General features: G+C 50.4%; 1 protein-coding gene across 4 annotated transcripts in view; it reads left to right on the top strand.

Annotated features, from left to right (window-relative positions):
• Positions 1-13488, top strand: part of DGCR2 (DiGeorge syndrome critical region gene 2) — a 95372-nt gene that overhangs the window by 44933 nt on the left and 36951 nt on the right. For 3 of the 4 annotated variants that reach the window (XM_044674478.1, XM_044674470.1, XM_044674461.1), the window contains exons 3-7: positions 1360-1479; positions 2937-3147; positions 5043-5119; positions 11584-11763; positions 13108-13311. In XM_044674478.1, coding sequence (XP_044530413.1) covers positions 1360-1479; positions 2937-3147; positions 5043-5119; positions 11584-11763; positions 13108-13311 — 792 coding nt within the window. The remainder of the gene's footprint in view (positions 1-1359; positions 1480-2936; positions 3148-5042; positions 5120-11583; positions 11764-13107; positions 13312-13488) is intronic. The other variant, XM_044674488.1, reaches the window with a different exon arrangement.

Below are 13488 nucleotides of genomic sequence, written 5' to 3'. Positions count from 1 at the left end.
CTTTCTTTCTTTCTCTCTCTCTCTTTCTCTTTCTTTCTTCTCTCTTTTTCTCTCTTTCTTTTCCTTCCTCCCTCCCTCCTTCCCTCCTTCCTCCCTTCTATGATGCTTTTAAAAAAATATCACAATTATTTCCTGATATATCCTTTAAACTGACAAAAATGGAGAACAAAGATACTTAAGAAAAAATTGTTTGATTCATCCACAAGCATTCCCTGTCTCTCACTCCTTTTCTCTCTTCTCTCTTCCCCTCCTTTTTTCCCCTACCCTTACCTTCTGTCTTAGAATCCATGCAAATATTGATTCCAAGGCAGAAGAACGGTAAGGGCAAGACAGTTGGGGTTAAGTGACTTGCTCAGGACAAACAGCTAGGAAGTGTCTGAGGCCAAATTTGAACCCAGGTCCTCCTAACTCCAGGCCTGGCACTCTATTCACTGTACTATCTAGCTACCCCTTCCACAAGTATTTCTTTATAAAACTCTAGGAATTGGACATCCCCACGTAAAGCCTAATTCTTCCTCTGCATCTCTCCAAATGTACCCCTCAAGGAGGGAACTTTCTCTTAAGGGGGATACAACATACTTTAAGGAATGACAGGTGGCCCAAGAATGGAGCTACTGGCCCAGTGAGGGGTTTGCCTTGTAAATATGAAAAATGATAAAGGCTGCCATAAATATATATATTAGTATTTTAATTAAAGCCATGTTGATAGATAAAATCATTAGACCACGCGCTTGTAAGCATTCAAAACTGCCGCCTCCATACTGCCTCCTAGCCAAGCGCCTACTCGCCAAAGAAGAGAGCACTCCCTCCTAACCCACGAGATTTAAGCGCTCCCCTGCGTCAAGACGTCGGAAACGGAAACCAGTTGGACCATGTTGGATCACGGGAAATGTAGTTTTGATACATTTCCCTTGTCCATAGAAATATATACATTTTTAGATGGTTTCTTCCAATTTCCTTTTTACAGCCTGATCCCAGAGCAGCGGCACTATTGTTTGGCTCTGGTACCCAGGGTACAAGCTGGAAGGAGGCAGGGAGGATGTGCGGCAGCAGGGGAGATCGCAAGATGCCCATTCTGGGTAGACCCTGGAGTCCTTCCTGGAAGCACGGCACTATGTCCCTAACATATAGCACTTGGTAAACAGACAGATATTTGCTAAATGCCTTTTGATTTTGATTGATGTTGGCTTATGTCAGTGCCTGATAAAATGTGTTGAACGAGTGTGTTTCTCCAATTAATTTGGTGTCTCGCCCATTAAGGCTTGAATTCTTCTACCTTTTGTCTTCTGAAGCATTTTAGTTAAGCTTCCAAAAGAACACGTCATTGTGTGATTATTAGACATTTTATTTGCCTTCCAGATGTGCCTGGGGACCAGCGTTATCATGGAAAGGAGGCCATGGATTCTCGGCCCAGTCGTGGGAGAGGAGATACGACTCGCTTCCACACGGTGAATGTAGCCCAGCCTGTCCGCTTTAGCAGTAAGTTGTAGACTTGCGATGGTCTTGGTTTTTTTAACTCTCACCTTCTGTCTTAATATCAGGTCAAAGACAGAAAGATGCCAAAGGCTGAGCATTAGGGTTAAGTGACTTGCCCAGGGTCACACAACCAGGAATTGTCTGAGGCCAGATTTGAACCCAGAATTTCCCCATCTCCAGGCTCTGGTCCTCTGACCGCTGTGCTACTTGGCTGCCCCTGACAGTCTTTGTTTATAAGATGGGAAGGTCTTTGGACATCTTCCTCCTGAACCAGATACCGGGTGGTTTTGACTAGGCATTAAAATGATAATTTTATTATAGATGCCACAGTCCTCTAGGGGGAATTGGGCCAGATTCTCAAGTGTGTTCTGGTGAAGGTTGAGTTGTTTTTGTTTTTTTTTTTCCTCTTAAAACCTAATTAATAATGCAGAAAGAGAATCAGATAAGGGTGACAGAGCACTTGCGTTGCCTATGATCACAGGTGGAGAAAAGATGTTCCTCATCTTTTAGACTGTTTGGCTCAATGTGGGGGAACCTTTACTCAGGCCTCGTCAACTAAGGGAGCTTCCATTGGATGCTTTCAGAGGAATGAGACTCTCAGCGGAATCCAGGGGGGTTTAGAAAAATCAGTTGGCCAAAAAAAAAAATCCACTTGTCCCCCTTCATCTGATTTTATAACGAAAACAATAAGGCTAGCTAGGAGTTGTTGTTTTTAACTCTTTCCTTCTGTCTTAAGTATCGGTTCTAAGGCAGAAGAGCAGTAATGGCTAGATAGTTGTGGTTAAGTGACTTGCCCATGGCCACACAGCTAAGAAGTGTCTGAGGCCACATTTGTACCTGGGACCTCTCCAGGCCAGACTCTCCATAGGAGCCCTCTGGCTGCTGAATTGGCAAACTACCGCCCGAGCTTCTGAAATGTAAAGACTCAGGACGCTCAGACGCTGCCAAGGATTCTCCTCCAGTGTGTGAAAATCAAATCTCTGCTTTGTATGGCTTTCCCCGCCAGAGCTTTCGCTAGAATGGTTCCTGCCGTTTCTCTTTGATGGAGAGAGATGGTTGTCCAGAGGTCATGGAGAATCTTGGCCATTGAAAAGAGGGCTTTTAATGACTATTCGGGACCCGATCAGAGATGCCCGCTGGACTGTGTGGGCGTAGCAGGGAAGCACGAGCTTTATTTGCAGTAGAGAAACCCTTTTGTCTGGCCCGTTAGGATGTGCTCTGTTTGGGTCCAAGACATGTTTATGTGTGTTGTGAATATGTATATGTATGGGAGTGTGTGTGTGTGTGTGTGTGTGTGTGTGTGTGTGTGTGTGTGTACTAGATGCAGGTGGGAATATGTTCTCAAGGGAAATGGAGCTGAGACGTCCCAGGTCAGGAAAATGGAACTTCTTTCTTTTTCCTTCATGTTCTGGTCCTAATTGGGGGGGGGCCCTTTCCCTTCTGTCCTTCATGTTTCCTAGGAAAGTGCCCGACAGGATGGCATCATTACGAGGGCACAGCCAGCTGTTACAAGGTCTACCTCAATGGAGAGAACTACTGGGATGCTCTGCAGACCTGCCAGAGGGTGAATGGCTCCTTGGTTGTCTTTACAAGTGACCAGGAGCTCCGCTTTGTCCTGGCCCAGGAATGGGACCTGCAGGAGAGGACCTTTGGGTGGAAGGACCAACGCAAGTGAGTCTCAGAGCCATGCAGGCTGTGAAGAAGGGAGGGGGAGCCTGGCGAGAGACCCAGCCAGGACCGGCAGGAGGCGTGTGCAGGGACCTTATGTGTTCTCGTCATGGTGGCTACTTCTGAGACAGGCAGATCCAGTTGCTGGGAGGTGCCCATGTCTGCTCCCTGTACCCCCTTTAAAGGGGCTGTCCAGCCGTAGCTCACTGCTTCCTAGGGACAGGACAAGCCACCTTCCCATGTGGCTTCCCACATAGGAGCAGCTGCAGGAGCTGGGAAATGTTTTTCTTCCGGGCAGAAATCTGTTTCCCGTCACCTCCAGCTGTTGCTTCTGATTCTATCCTCTGAGGTCAAGCAGACTAAGAAATGCTTCTGAGGCTTTGGGGGAGGGATCAGCCCCTCCCAAATCAACAGGTCCTCATCTCATTAGGAGCCCTCACTAATATGAAGGTGCTCTCATTGGCCTGGGAAAATGAGCCGAGGCCCAGATGAAGGATGGCCCTAGAAGCCTGAGGCTAACAGCATAAACTCGGGACTACTCGAGGCTCTCCCCATCCTTCACCACGTGACCTCCCCCAAAACCTTTCTGAACTGTAAAATTGTCAATGATAAATCCTGAGGGCACTTTCAGCTCTGGCTTCTGGCTTTTTAAGTCCTCTTCTACCTAGCCCCGTGCTCTAGAATATTCTAGGCTGGGTTCTAAGGCTCCTGTCTGGCATTTTGTATGTCCATAAAATGAGAGGTCCCTCAGGTGTGATGAGGGCCTGGCCAATGGTAGAAAGAGATATATAGGCAGAGGTTCTTACCTTGAGGCCTGCGGACTAGAGTTTATTTTTTAAAAATTATAACTATTGTCCCAGACCAGATAGCTGCTAGAGGGGTCCATAGTCTCCCTTGGACCGGACAGCCACCCAATGGCCCATGGTCCTCCTAGCATCAGACTGTTGCCAGTGGGGTCCGTGAGCTTCTTCAGATTGCTGTCCAAGGAGCTCAGGACAGAGTTTAAGGATTTAAGATTTAAGACTCTCTGGACTAAGGTTTAATGTTGAGATCCCAAGATTGAGCTTTCTTCAAGGCTGTTGGGGATTGGGGAAGGAGGCCCATAGGATGGCTCTTTCTTCATATGCTTCGTTCTTTGGCACGTACGAAGATGAATGACAGACGTGTTAGGAGCTTTGTCACCACAGGTGAAAGAGCCTTAGCTTAAAGTAGGATTTCTGATTGTAGTCTTGAGGTCAAACAGTAAATCGCAAATATAGAAACTTCCTTTATGTCAGTGCTTTTCCTTTGATTCTCTGTGGCTCCGACATAATGAGCAAGTATAGTTATTATTATTCCCTTGGTTAAACCAAGGCCCAAGAAAGCATTTCTTTGGAGCTGTGTAACTGAAAAATGCTACTTGTGGTACAAAGCTAACTGCTCCCCTTTTTTTGAAGAATTAATAAGCTTGTGGATGAGTGTATTGTTTGTGTTTTATAAATGTGATCGCGGGCACCCCAGCCTCGACGGCCCAGAGTAAGCAAAGTTAGGCCTAGGACTGTGCCGCTTGACTCAGTGGGTCTCCCGGGATCCCGGGCCTGGGGCCCTGCAGGGAGTTGGTTGTAGCTGTTAGAACGTGTGCTCCTACACAATGGTGGCAGTGAGGTATGTCACTGTGCCAAAGCTGCCTGGTTTCAGAACAGTCCATGCCTAACCTCAGAAATAAGAAGATCCCCGAGGCAGTCGGGAGTCTGGTGTTCCCTCCTCTTGTGAGTTGAATCCTGCATTGCTGGGTACATCGGAAAGTAAAGCTGAGTGTCTGATCGGGGGTCTGAGCCCTCCGATAGAGACCTCGAGAAATCCCAATAGTGTACTTTTTCCTGTTGAAATCAGCCTGATTTTTTTGTCTTTCCACATAGGTTTTGGGTTGGCTATCAGTATGTCATCACTGGTCGAAACCGTTCTCTAGAAGGTCACTGGGAGGTCGCTCACAAAGGTAAGTGCTCCCTCCCAGTCACCGAATCATCCTTCAGAGGGCCGTGGTGGAGTAGAGTACCGGTCCTGGTGTCAGAAAGACCTGGCTTTAAATCTCACTGCAGATTCTTCCACGCTGGCTAAATCACTTCATCACCCCGGGCCTCAGTTTTCTCATCTGTAAAGAGGAAGGACGTGGGCCCCATGGCCCTGATCGTTCATCAGATACTCACCAGGCATCTCCCACTTGCTTTAGAGCTTGGTCCTGAGGAAGAGAGCTGTTTGCAAGCAAAGGGAAGCGTTAGTCCCTGTAGACAAGGAAAAGCTAGGTGATGCTTAGATCCCAGGAACAGTCTGTTCTGTGGCTGAGTCTCAGGTCTTCTCTGGATCTCCTTGCGAAGAAATGCTCGATTCCGTCTTGTCAGGTCCAGGCACAGAAAAGACTTGCCTCAAGATTTCACTTACAACTCTGGATCTGGCCTTGCAAGAAGGCAGAGGAGGACCTGGCGCAGACTGGGCAGTGGATACCAATGCGGGGACCCTGGCCACCTTAGAGCACTGCATAGAGTCCTGGGCCAAGGAAAGGCCTGCTTCCAGACCCCAGGGACAGGCCAGATCCTGCTGAGGGCTCTTCCAGCACTGACTACCGCCATGCCAGTAAATGTAGGAGCAACCAGGCTCACTAAGGAGGCAGCCCATCTGGCCAATCCTATACCTTGGGCTGCCCATGGCACACTTTCTGGCTAGGCCTGCAGGAGAGCATAGCTCCCATCTTTGTCTTTGAAACTTTATTCAGGATGTCTCTGTCTTGGCGTGGAGGCCAGCGGGGGGGCTGGAAGCTCTGGAGTTCAGCCAACCAGCCCAAGGGGACAAGACAGATCTTCATCTGTGACCCCTAAAACATGGTGGAGCAAATGTGCTTTGAGAGCTTCACCTGCATTGTGACCTTCTCCCACTCACCCTCTCTCTCCACTCTTCGCGTTTTCTTCACTGTGTTAGGCCTCACACATATCTAGCTCTTCAGAAGCTTCCAGAAAAACAGTGCACAACTTCACTTCCTGCCTGGGCTTGCTGATCCGTTGGTACCATACAAAGCCAAGATTCACCTTGGAGTTGTGTGGGCACACTCTGGTTGGTATTCAGGCATGGAAGGAGAGAAGCAGTGACCTGGGGGACACTGAGGGATGAAGAGTGTGCAGGGGGTGGGGGGGCAGCTGGGTAGCTCAGTGGATTGAGAGTTAGGCCTAGTGATGGGAGGTCCTAGGTTCAAATCCAGCCTCAGACACTTCCCAGCTGTGTGACCCTGGGCAAGTCACTTGACCCCCATGGCCCACCCTTACCACTCTTCTACCTAGGAGCCACTACACAGAAGTTAAGGGTTTAAAAATGTAAAAAAAAAAAAAAAAAAAAAGTGTGCAGGCTGGTGGTGGGCCATGGACTGCTGGAGGTGAAACAGCGCTCTGGCTCGTGCGGGGGGAAGGCGCCCTCCTGCAATCAGATAAGACCACCAGAGTGTCCCCATGTCTTTTGCTCCATTCTTTGCCCATTGGAAATACCCATAACTGTGGTCATTGCTGACTTGGGAAAGTTTGGGCCAGTAGGAGAAGGGACCAGTGAAAGTCTGTGCTGTCAAGCAGCCTGAGAGGTTTGCTTGCTTCCTAAGTCAGCATTTCCAAGGTCAAAAAACACTGGTGCTTGGCCCCGAGGGTCCCAGAAGCCAAGTGAATTTTGGCAGAAACCCCCCATTCCAAAGGTCCTATCAGTCAACCAACCAACAATTTAAAGGCCCCCATTCTGTACCAGGAACTACACTAGGAGTACAGGCTCAAAGGACGAAACAGTCCCTTCTCTCAGGAGCCTCATAAATAAAAAGGAAAGAAAGTCATTCCATCCCAGGCAGGCTGGGGGCCAGAGAAGGTTCCTTTGAATGGAGCATTGATACTGGAATAACCTCTATCGGGTTGCTTGCTGTTTGGGAGAGAATTCAAATTGCAAAAGGTCAGAAAGCAACTGTTAAAAAATTGTTTCTACATGTTAACTGGAAAAAAATAAAAGGAATGAATTGGTTAAAAAGAAAAAAAAAAGGAACCAGTTTAAGCTGTATCTTATAGGAAGAGAGAGATTTGAAAAGGACGAGATAAAAAGAAGTGCATTCTGGGCCAGGAGGCGGCCAAAGGGATGGAGTTTAGGAGAAGCATGTCATGTGAGAAAGCGAGAGAAGACCAGTCTGGCTGGATTTCTGCATATGGGATGGAGAATAATGTACAGGGAGGCTGGGAAGATAAGGTAGGGTCAGGGGCCTGTGGGCCTTAGAAGCCCAGGAGAGGCTCTCATCTTCAGGCTGGCCGCTGGCCTGCCCTGGGGTCTGACAGAGTGCTCCATGTTCCGTTGCCTGGGGATCGGGAGGGATCTCTGGTCTGGCATCTGTAGCCACTGGCTCATGTGGCGCTTCTTCCCCCTTGCCGTTGTGTGAGATTAATATAAAATGTCACCCTTCCCCGCATAGCCTGTCAAGTCGGGAGGCCGGCGAGGCATGTGACTGAAACGCCTTAGGGGGTATCTGGAGTCCGACTGGCGGAAGGCCCTGCGCGATGGCTGACGTGTCCAGAAGTCAGGACTTGGGGTCCGTCTGAATTAAGCCTGGCCAGTCAGAGGCGCAGGACGAGGGGTGTCGTCGGCCTTACATAAAGGGCTTCATTCTCTGGCTCGGGACTTTCTCTGGCTGGACACACGACTTGCTCCCTTCTCTGGAGCGTCTAACACTTGGCTTGAGCCCTGGCTGGGACCTGGCCCTGGGCAAAGGTAGAAGCAGTTCTTTTAGTTAGGACCGCCTGGGGGTGGTTCTCTCTCTCTCTCTCTCTCTCTGTCTCTCTAACTTCTACTAATAAGTAGATACAAACACAAATGAATACACGCTCCCAAGAGATTGTCATCATTACACGTGGAGGTGGCATCTGCTTTTCTGCTGTCAGAGAGCTCGGCATGCGAGGTGCCCTGCTTTGTGTTCTCGCCCCTCCTCAGCGCGGGCCTCGGGGTCCTGGAGAAGGCGGCCCTGCTCTTGCTTCTTTATGCCTCATTCTCAAAGGACGGACTTTGCCATCAATAGGAAGCGGTCATCGTGCTCGTTGCAGCCGTCCTGAGCCCTGTGCTGCTCTTCTGGGACTTGTGGCGTTTGATGAAGAAGAACACGGAATGCCACTCGCCCAACTGGACATGACTTTTATTGTCCACTTTGTCTCTTACTTCATGGCCGGACACCGTCCACGAGCCAGGAGTGTACACCATCTTGGCAATCCTTGAGTCCTCTAGATGTGACCAGTGTGGCCTTCCATGTTGCTGCCTAGTGGGATCAGTTACTCTTCACCTCCCCTGCCACAGAGAACAACGATTTAGAGGCTCCCCTCACCCCCCACCCCTGTGATGAGCTGGCCATTCTGGAGGAGACCCAGAGAGGAGAAAGTGGATGTGCCCCACTCCATGTTCCCTGATCCAACCATTCCAGAACTGATGGAGGAAATAGAACTTCCCCCCAAAAAGGCTAAGCGGGAAGCTAGAGGCTATCTTAAAAGTCATGGGGAGCCACAGGGCCTTGAGAACTAAGGATCAAAGCAGTGACATATTTAAGGGATCATATCAGATGAACCAACGCCAAGGAGGACTTGGACCTGTCTGGGGACACAGGATGACACGTCAAAAGGCCTTTTGCATCATCTATTAAAAAGATAACAAGGACTCGTATCCTCGTGGATGGAAAGGAAGTCTTGGCGACTAGAACAGGGAAAGAAAATAATGAGAGGTTGGATAGGAGGCTTCAGCTGAGCCATCTGGCATTGAAGAAGCTTTGCAGGGCAGTGGGAAGGCTTTTGGATTTAGGGCAGAATCCCAGGCTCACAGAGATGGAGGGAACCTCAGCAGCATCTCGTCCAGCCCCTCCCTAAGCCGGAGTTTGCTCTACAGCATTCTGGGCAAGCGGTCATCCAGCCTGTAGTTGAAGGCTCCCAGAGTGGGGGAGCCCTCCGCATGGATCGACATCCCTGTCCTAGAGTTGATGAGAACTGTGGGCGAGTGACTTAGCCTACCTGCACCTCAGTTTCCTCGTCTATAAAATGGAGATAATCCTTGCCCTGCCTGCTTCACAGAATTGTTGTGAGAAAAGGGTTTCGTACCCTGTAATGCTCCAAAAATGGGCTGTTATTTTTCCGAAAGAGGTTCCAAAGGAATGGAAAAGATTGAAATAATGTCCATACTAAGGCGACTATGAAGACATCAGTAACTTTTTTTTTTTAAACCCTTGCTTTCTCTCTTAGACTCTGTACTGTGTATGGGTTCCAATGCTGAAGAGCAGTAAGGGCTAGGCCAGTGATTCCCAAAGTGGGTGCTGCAGCAATCCAGGGAGGCGGTGATGGCCACAGGTGCATTTATCTTTCCTGTTAATTGCTATTAAAATTTTAAAAAATTAATTTCCAGGGGGCTAAGGAATATTTTTTCTGGAAAGGGGCCGGTAGGCCAAAAAAGTTTGGGAATCACTGGGCTAGGCAATGGGGGTTAAGTGACTTGACCAAGGTCACACAGCTAAGAAATGTCTGAGGCCAGATGCGAATGTCCAGGACCTCATCTCTAGACCTGGCTCTCAATCCACTGAGCCAACCCCCAGGCATCAACAACTCTTGACTGATAAACCTACTTTCTCATCTTTATGAGGCTTTAGCTACATGGTGAGGCTGTCCTTAATGAAACATTTAAAAAATGGATCAAAGCCTTTGGTGACTTAGCCAGGCCTAGCTGAGGAGCACCTCAGAGCCTTCTTTTCTGACTTGGTAGAGCCTCTCCCCACAAGGTATTTCTAACGCAGCAGTCACATTCGCACCACAAGAGCTTGGCTCAGTGATCCTCTGGTGCGATGACCCTGTTAAACAATGGGATGCGCCCTCAGCTGAGGCGAACACCAGCATCCGAGAGCATGCCCTGCCCGAGAGGGGATGCGTTGGCTTCTCCAAATGCTTGTGTTTGCTTCTGCTTTTGTGGCCATTCCAGGACCACTTCTGGCTGAGCCACACACACAGGAAAAGCCAAGCGGGTAAGGAGCCCACATGTGCCAAGCGCTTGGATGGGCAGCTCGCTGGGCGCTGTGGCTGTAGAATCTCGGGTGTCCCCTTCAGTGGCCTGCAGCTGCCCTCCTCTGGTGGCTGCCAGGCGTGGAGCACCCCATCCCAATGGCGTATGCAGTTGGGTGTAAGTATTCTGTAACGTTTTACTGCTCAGGATTTATGGCAAGAAATGACATGAGGGACCTGATGGAGGGGAGAGAATGATATGACTGGACAAGGGGTAGCCAAGCATGAGCTTTATACCCATTTCTCCAGTATATGAAAAAGCACAGGAGGAGGTACACTGTTGAGTGAAGCCATTGGTGGAGAATTTAGCCAACAGATAGGAAAAATTCAGAGAGAATGGGGGCAGCTGGGTAGCTCAGTGGATTGAGAGTCAGGCCTAGAGACGGGAGGTCCTGGGTTCAAATCCGGCCTCAGACACTTCCCAGCTGGGTGACCCTGGGCAAGTCACTTGACCCCCCTTGCTTACCCTTACCACTCTTCTGCCTTGGAGCCAATACACAGAAGTTAAGGGTTTAAAAAAAATATTAAAAAAAAAAAAGAATTCAGGGAGACTTGGAAGTTTCTTGGAGGTGAGAACCCAAAGGACTTGTCTGGTGAAGGAAAGCACCAAGTTCGAGCTGCCTGAGGTTTTTGAGCCCGGGAGATTGGAGCGTGGTGGAGCCCTCAGCAGAAATGGCGGCAGAGGAAGCCAGGCTTTACGGGGTGATGAGCTCAGACTGGCTTGAATTTGCATTGCTCTGCTCACTTGTGATTTGGAGCATTTTTTCATGTGGCCATCAATAGCTGAGATTTCTCTCTTTAAGAATGATCATATTTGGGGGTAGATGGATGTTAGAGCCAGGCCCAGAGATGGGAGGTCCTGAGTTCAAAGCTGGCCTCAGACACTTCCTAGCTGGGTGACCCTGGGCAAGTCACTTAACCCCCTCCATTGCCTAGCCTTTACTGCTCGAACCAACACAGTATTGAGTCTAAGAGGGAAAGTAAGAGTTTAAAAGGAGTTCTCTACAGCCCATTGCCATGGGTATCGTTTAGTGGCACCAACCATCCTGTAAAAGTGTCTCGGGGACACTGATCAGCTTTGAGCTGTGTGACTGAGGGCAGGTTGCCCCCCACTCTGTGCCTCAGTCTTCTGTCTGTGGAATGGGTCTGCCATATAGCTAGGATCTCCCCCCTGCCTTCCTCTTCCAGTTGTGTCTTGCTGATCCTGGGCCCTTCCAGGATGTGCCCCCAGAGCCCAGGCCTGATCGGATCCTCATGAGGGCAGAACCCTCTTGGTGTAGGCTGTGTGGTTGGCTGGCTCTCGCCCTGTCAGAGGAGATGATGTTGGCTCTGCCCCTCTCTCTTACCTTGCCTGTTGGTGTTTCTCCTCTAGGTCCCTCCGAGGACTTTTTAAAGCCTCCAGACCCCATCTTTGCGTCAGCTGTGCCTGAGAATGACAACGTGCTCTGTGCCCAGCTGCAGTGCTTCCATTTCCCCACCCTGAGGCACCACGACTTGCACAGCTGGTATGCGGAGAACTGCTATGAGAAATCTTCCTTCCTTTGCAAAAGAAGTAAGCAGCAGCCCCCTCTGCCTCCTTCCTGCCTGGGCCCCCGGCCCCGGTCCTAAGGTCTGGCTCTCGTCAGCGGGTGTTTGGGGCTCGCCACTGCAGGGAGGGTGGCTAGTTAGCTGAGTGACACTCTTGTTCGTTCTTGGGGCTTGGCGAGCCGTAGACAGACCGTCCTCGAGAGATGGGAAGCGGCGCTGCTGTCCTGAATGATGCCAGCTGGGAGAGAGTGAGGGAACGAGCTTCCATGGCCTGTGAATGCGCCCCCAGCTTTATGACTGCCCGCGTGGTAGGCTCTGCTGCACACCAGAGGCTCCCCGGGGCTATCAGTGTGCCCCTCTCAGCCCCGTGATCTGTTAGTTTAATGAGTTAACCAGATGCCTCTGGAGAACCTCCAATGGTGGCACGTTTGGAGCATGATGTGAGGCCCGTGATTGTGGAGGTGGCCTCAGGCTGGCAGAGGGAGCTCTCCCCTGGGATCCTCCCCTGACTGCTTCTGGGCTCCTTCCCTCACTGTCATCTCTGAATCCTCCCCGCCCCCCAGTTGGAATCCTTTTTTCTTTGTCTTTGTCCCCCCCCCCCACACACACACACAGTGAGCATAGGACCCAGGTTGTCATACCATGACGTGCCTGTAAATGTTCATTGATGAGCTGGTCGTGTCTTAATCATGCCAACCTTACCATTCAGACAGCCCCGGTTTTGTTGGTTTTTTTTAAACCCTCACCTTTTGTCCTGGAATCAATACTGTGTATTGGTTCCAAGGCAGAAGAGTGGTAAGGGTAGGCCATGGGGGTCAAGTGACTTGCCCAGGGTCACACAGCTGGGAAGTGTCTGAGGCCAGATTGGAACCTAGGACCTCCCATCTCTAGGCCTGGCTCTCAATCCACTGAGCCATCTAGCTGCCCCCAGCCAGCCCTGTTTTGCTAAAGCAAAGATCAATTTTATCTCAGCCTAAGGGCTGTGTTCCTGCCATGCTGCGTCCTGTCCAAAAGTTGACTCCAGTTGGTTTGCTCTAATCATGGGAGGCCTTTGTGCCAAGGCCGGTGACTGCTTGTCAGAGGGTGTTGTGATGCAGGTTGCCCGGGTCGGCCCGGGAGGCTCTTGGCCTTTCAGAAGTCCTGGGATTTTCAAGTGGGGGTGGAACTCCCTCATTTTACAGGCGATGAGGCCGAGCTTCAGAACAGGGACTTGGCCTGGTCACTGCAGATCCAGGAATCACACCCAGGACCCGGGACCCCAGATCCAGTGTCCTTCCCATTGTACCGCCCCACCTCCATTTTCTTCTGCTAGTTGTGCCCTGTTGGAAAGGTGTGCTTAGAACCTGCCACTGCTGTGTGTCTGTCCCAGGCCAAACGTGTGTGGACATCAAGGACAACATTGTGGGGGAAGGCTATCACTTTACACCCAAAGGCAACGACCCCTGCCTGAGCTGTACCTGCCACAATGGTGAGCCGGAGATGTGCGTGGCTGCACTGTGCGAGGGGCCCCAGGGCTGCCAGCAGTATGACAAGGACCCAAAGGAGTGCTGCAAGTTCATGTGCTTGGATCCAGGTAGGAGGAGCCCGGCCTCGAATGCCCATAGGACATGGCAGGCCCTGCACCAGCCATGGTGGACCAGGAGGCGAGGGGAGTGGGGACAGATAGGAGAGGGGAGAGAAGGGAGAGATGGGAGAGATGGGGGAGATGTGCGAGAGAGAGAGAGATGTGAGAGATAGACAGAGAGAGAGA

This window comes from Gracilinanus agilis, chromosome 1 (genome assembly GCF_016433145.1).
Source record: "Gracilinanus agilis isolate LMUSP501 chromosome 1, AgileGrace, whole genome shotgun sequence".
Classification (NCBI taxonomy): Eukaryota; Metazoa; Chordata; class Mammalia; order Didelphimorphia; family Didelphidae; genus Gracilinanus; species Gracilinanus agilis.
The sequence above is the reverse complement of the archived record's forward strand: the minus strand, read 5'-3'. Positions and strand labels throughout refer to the sequence as shown.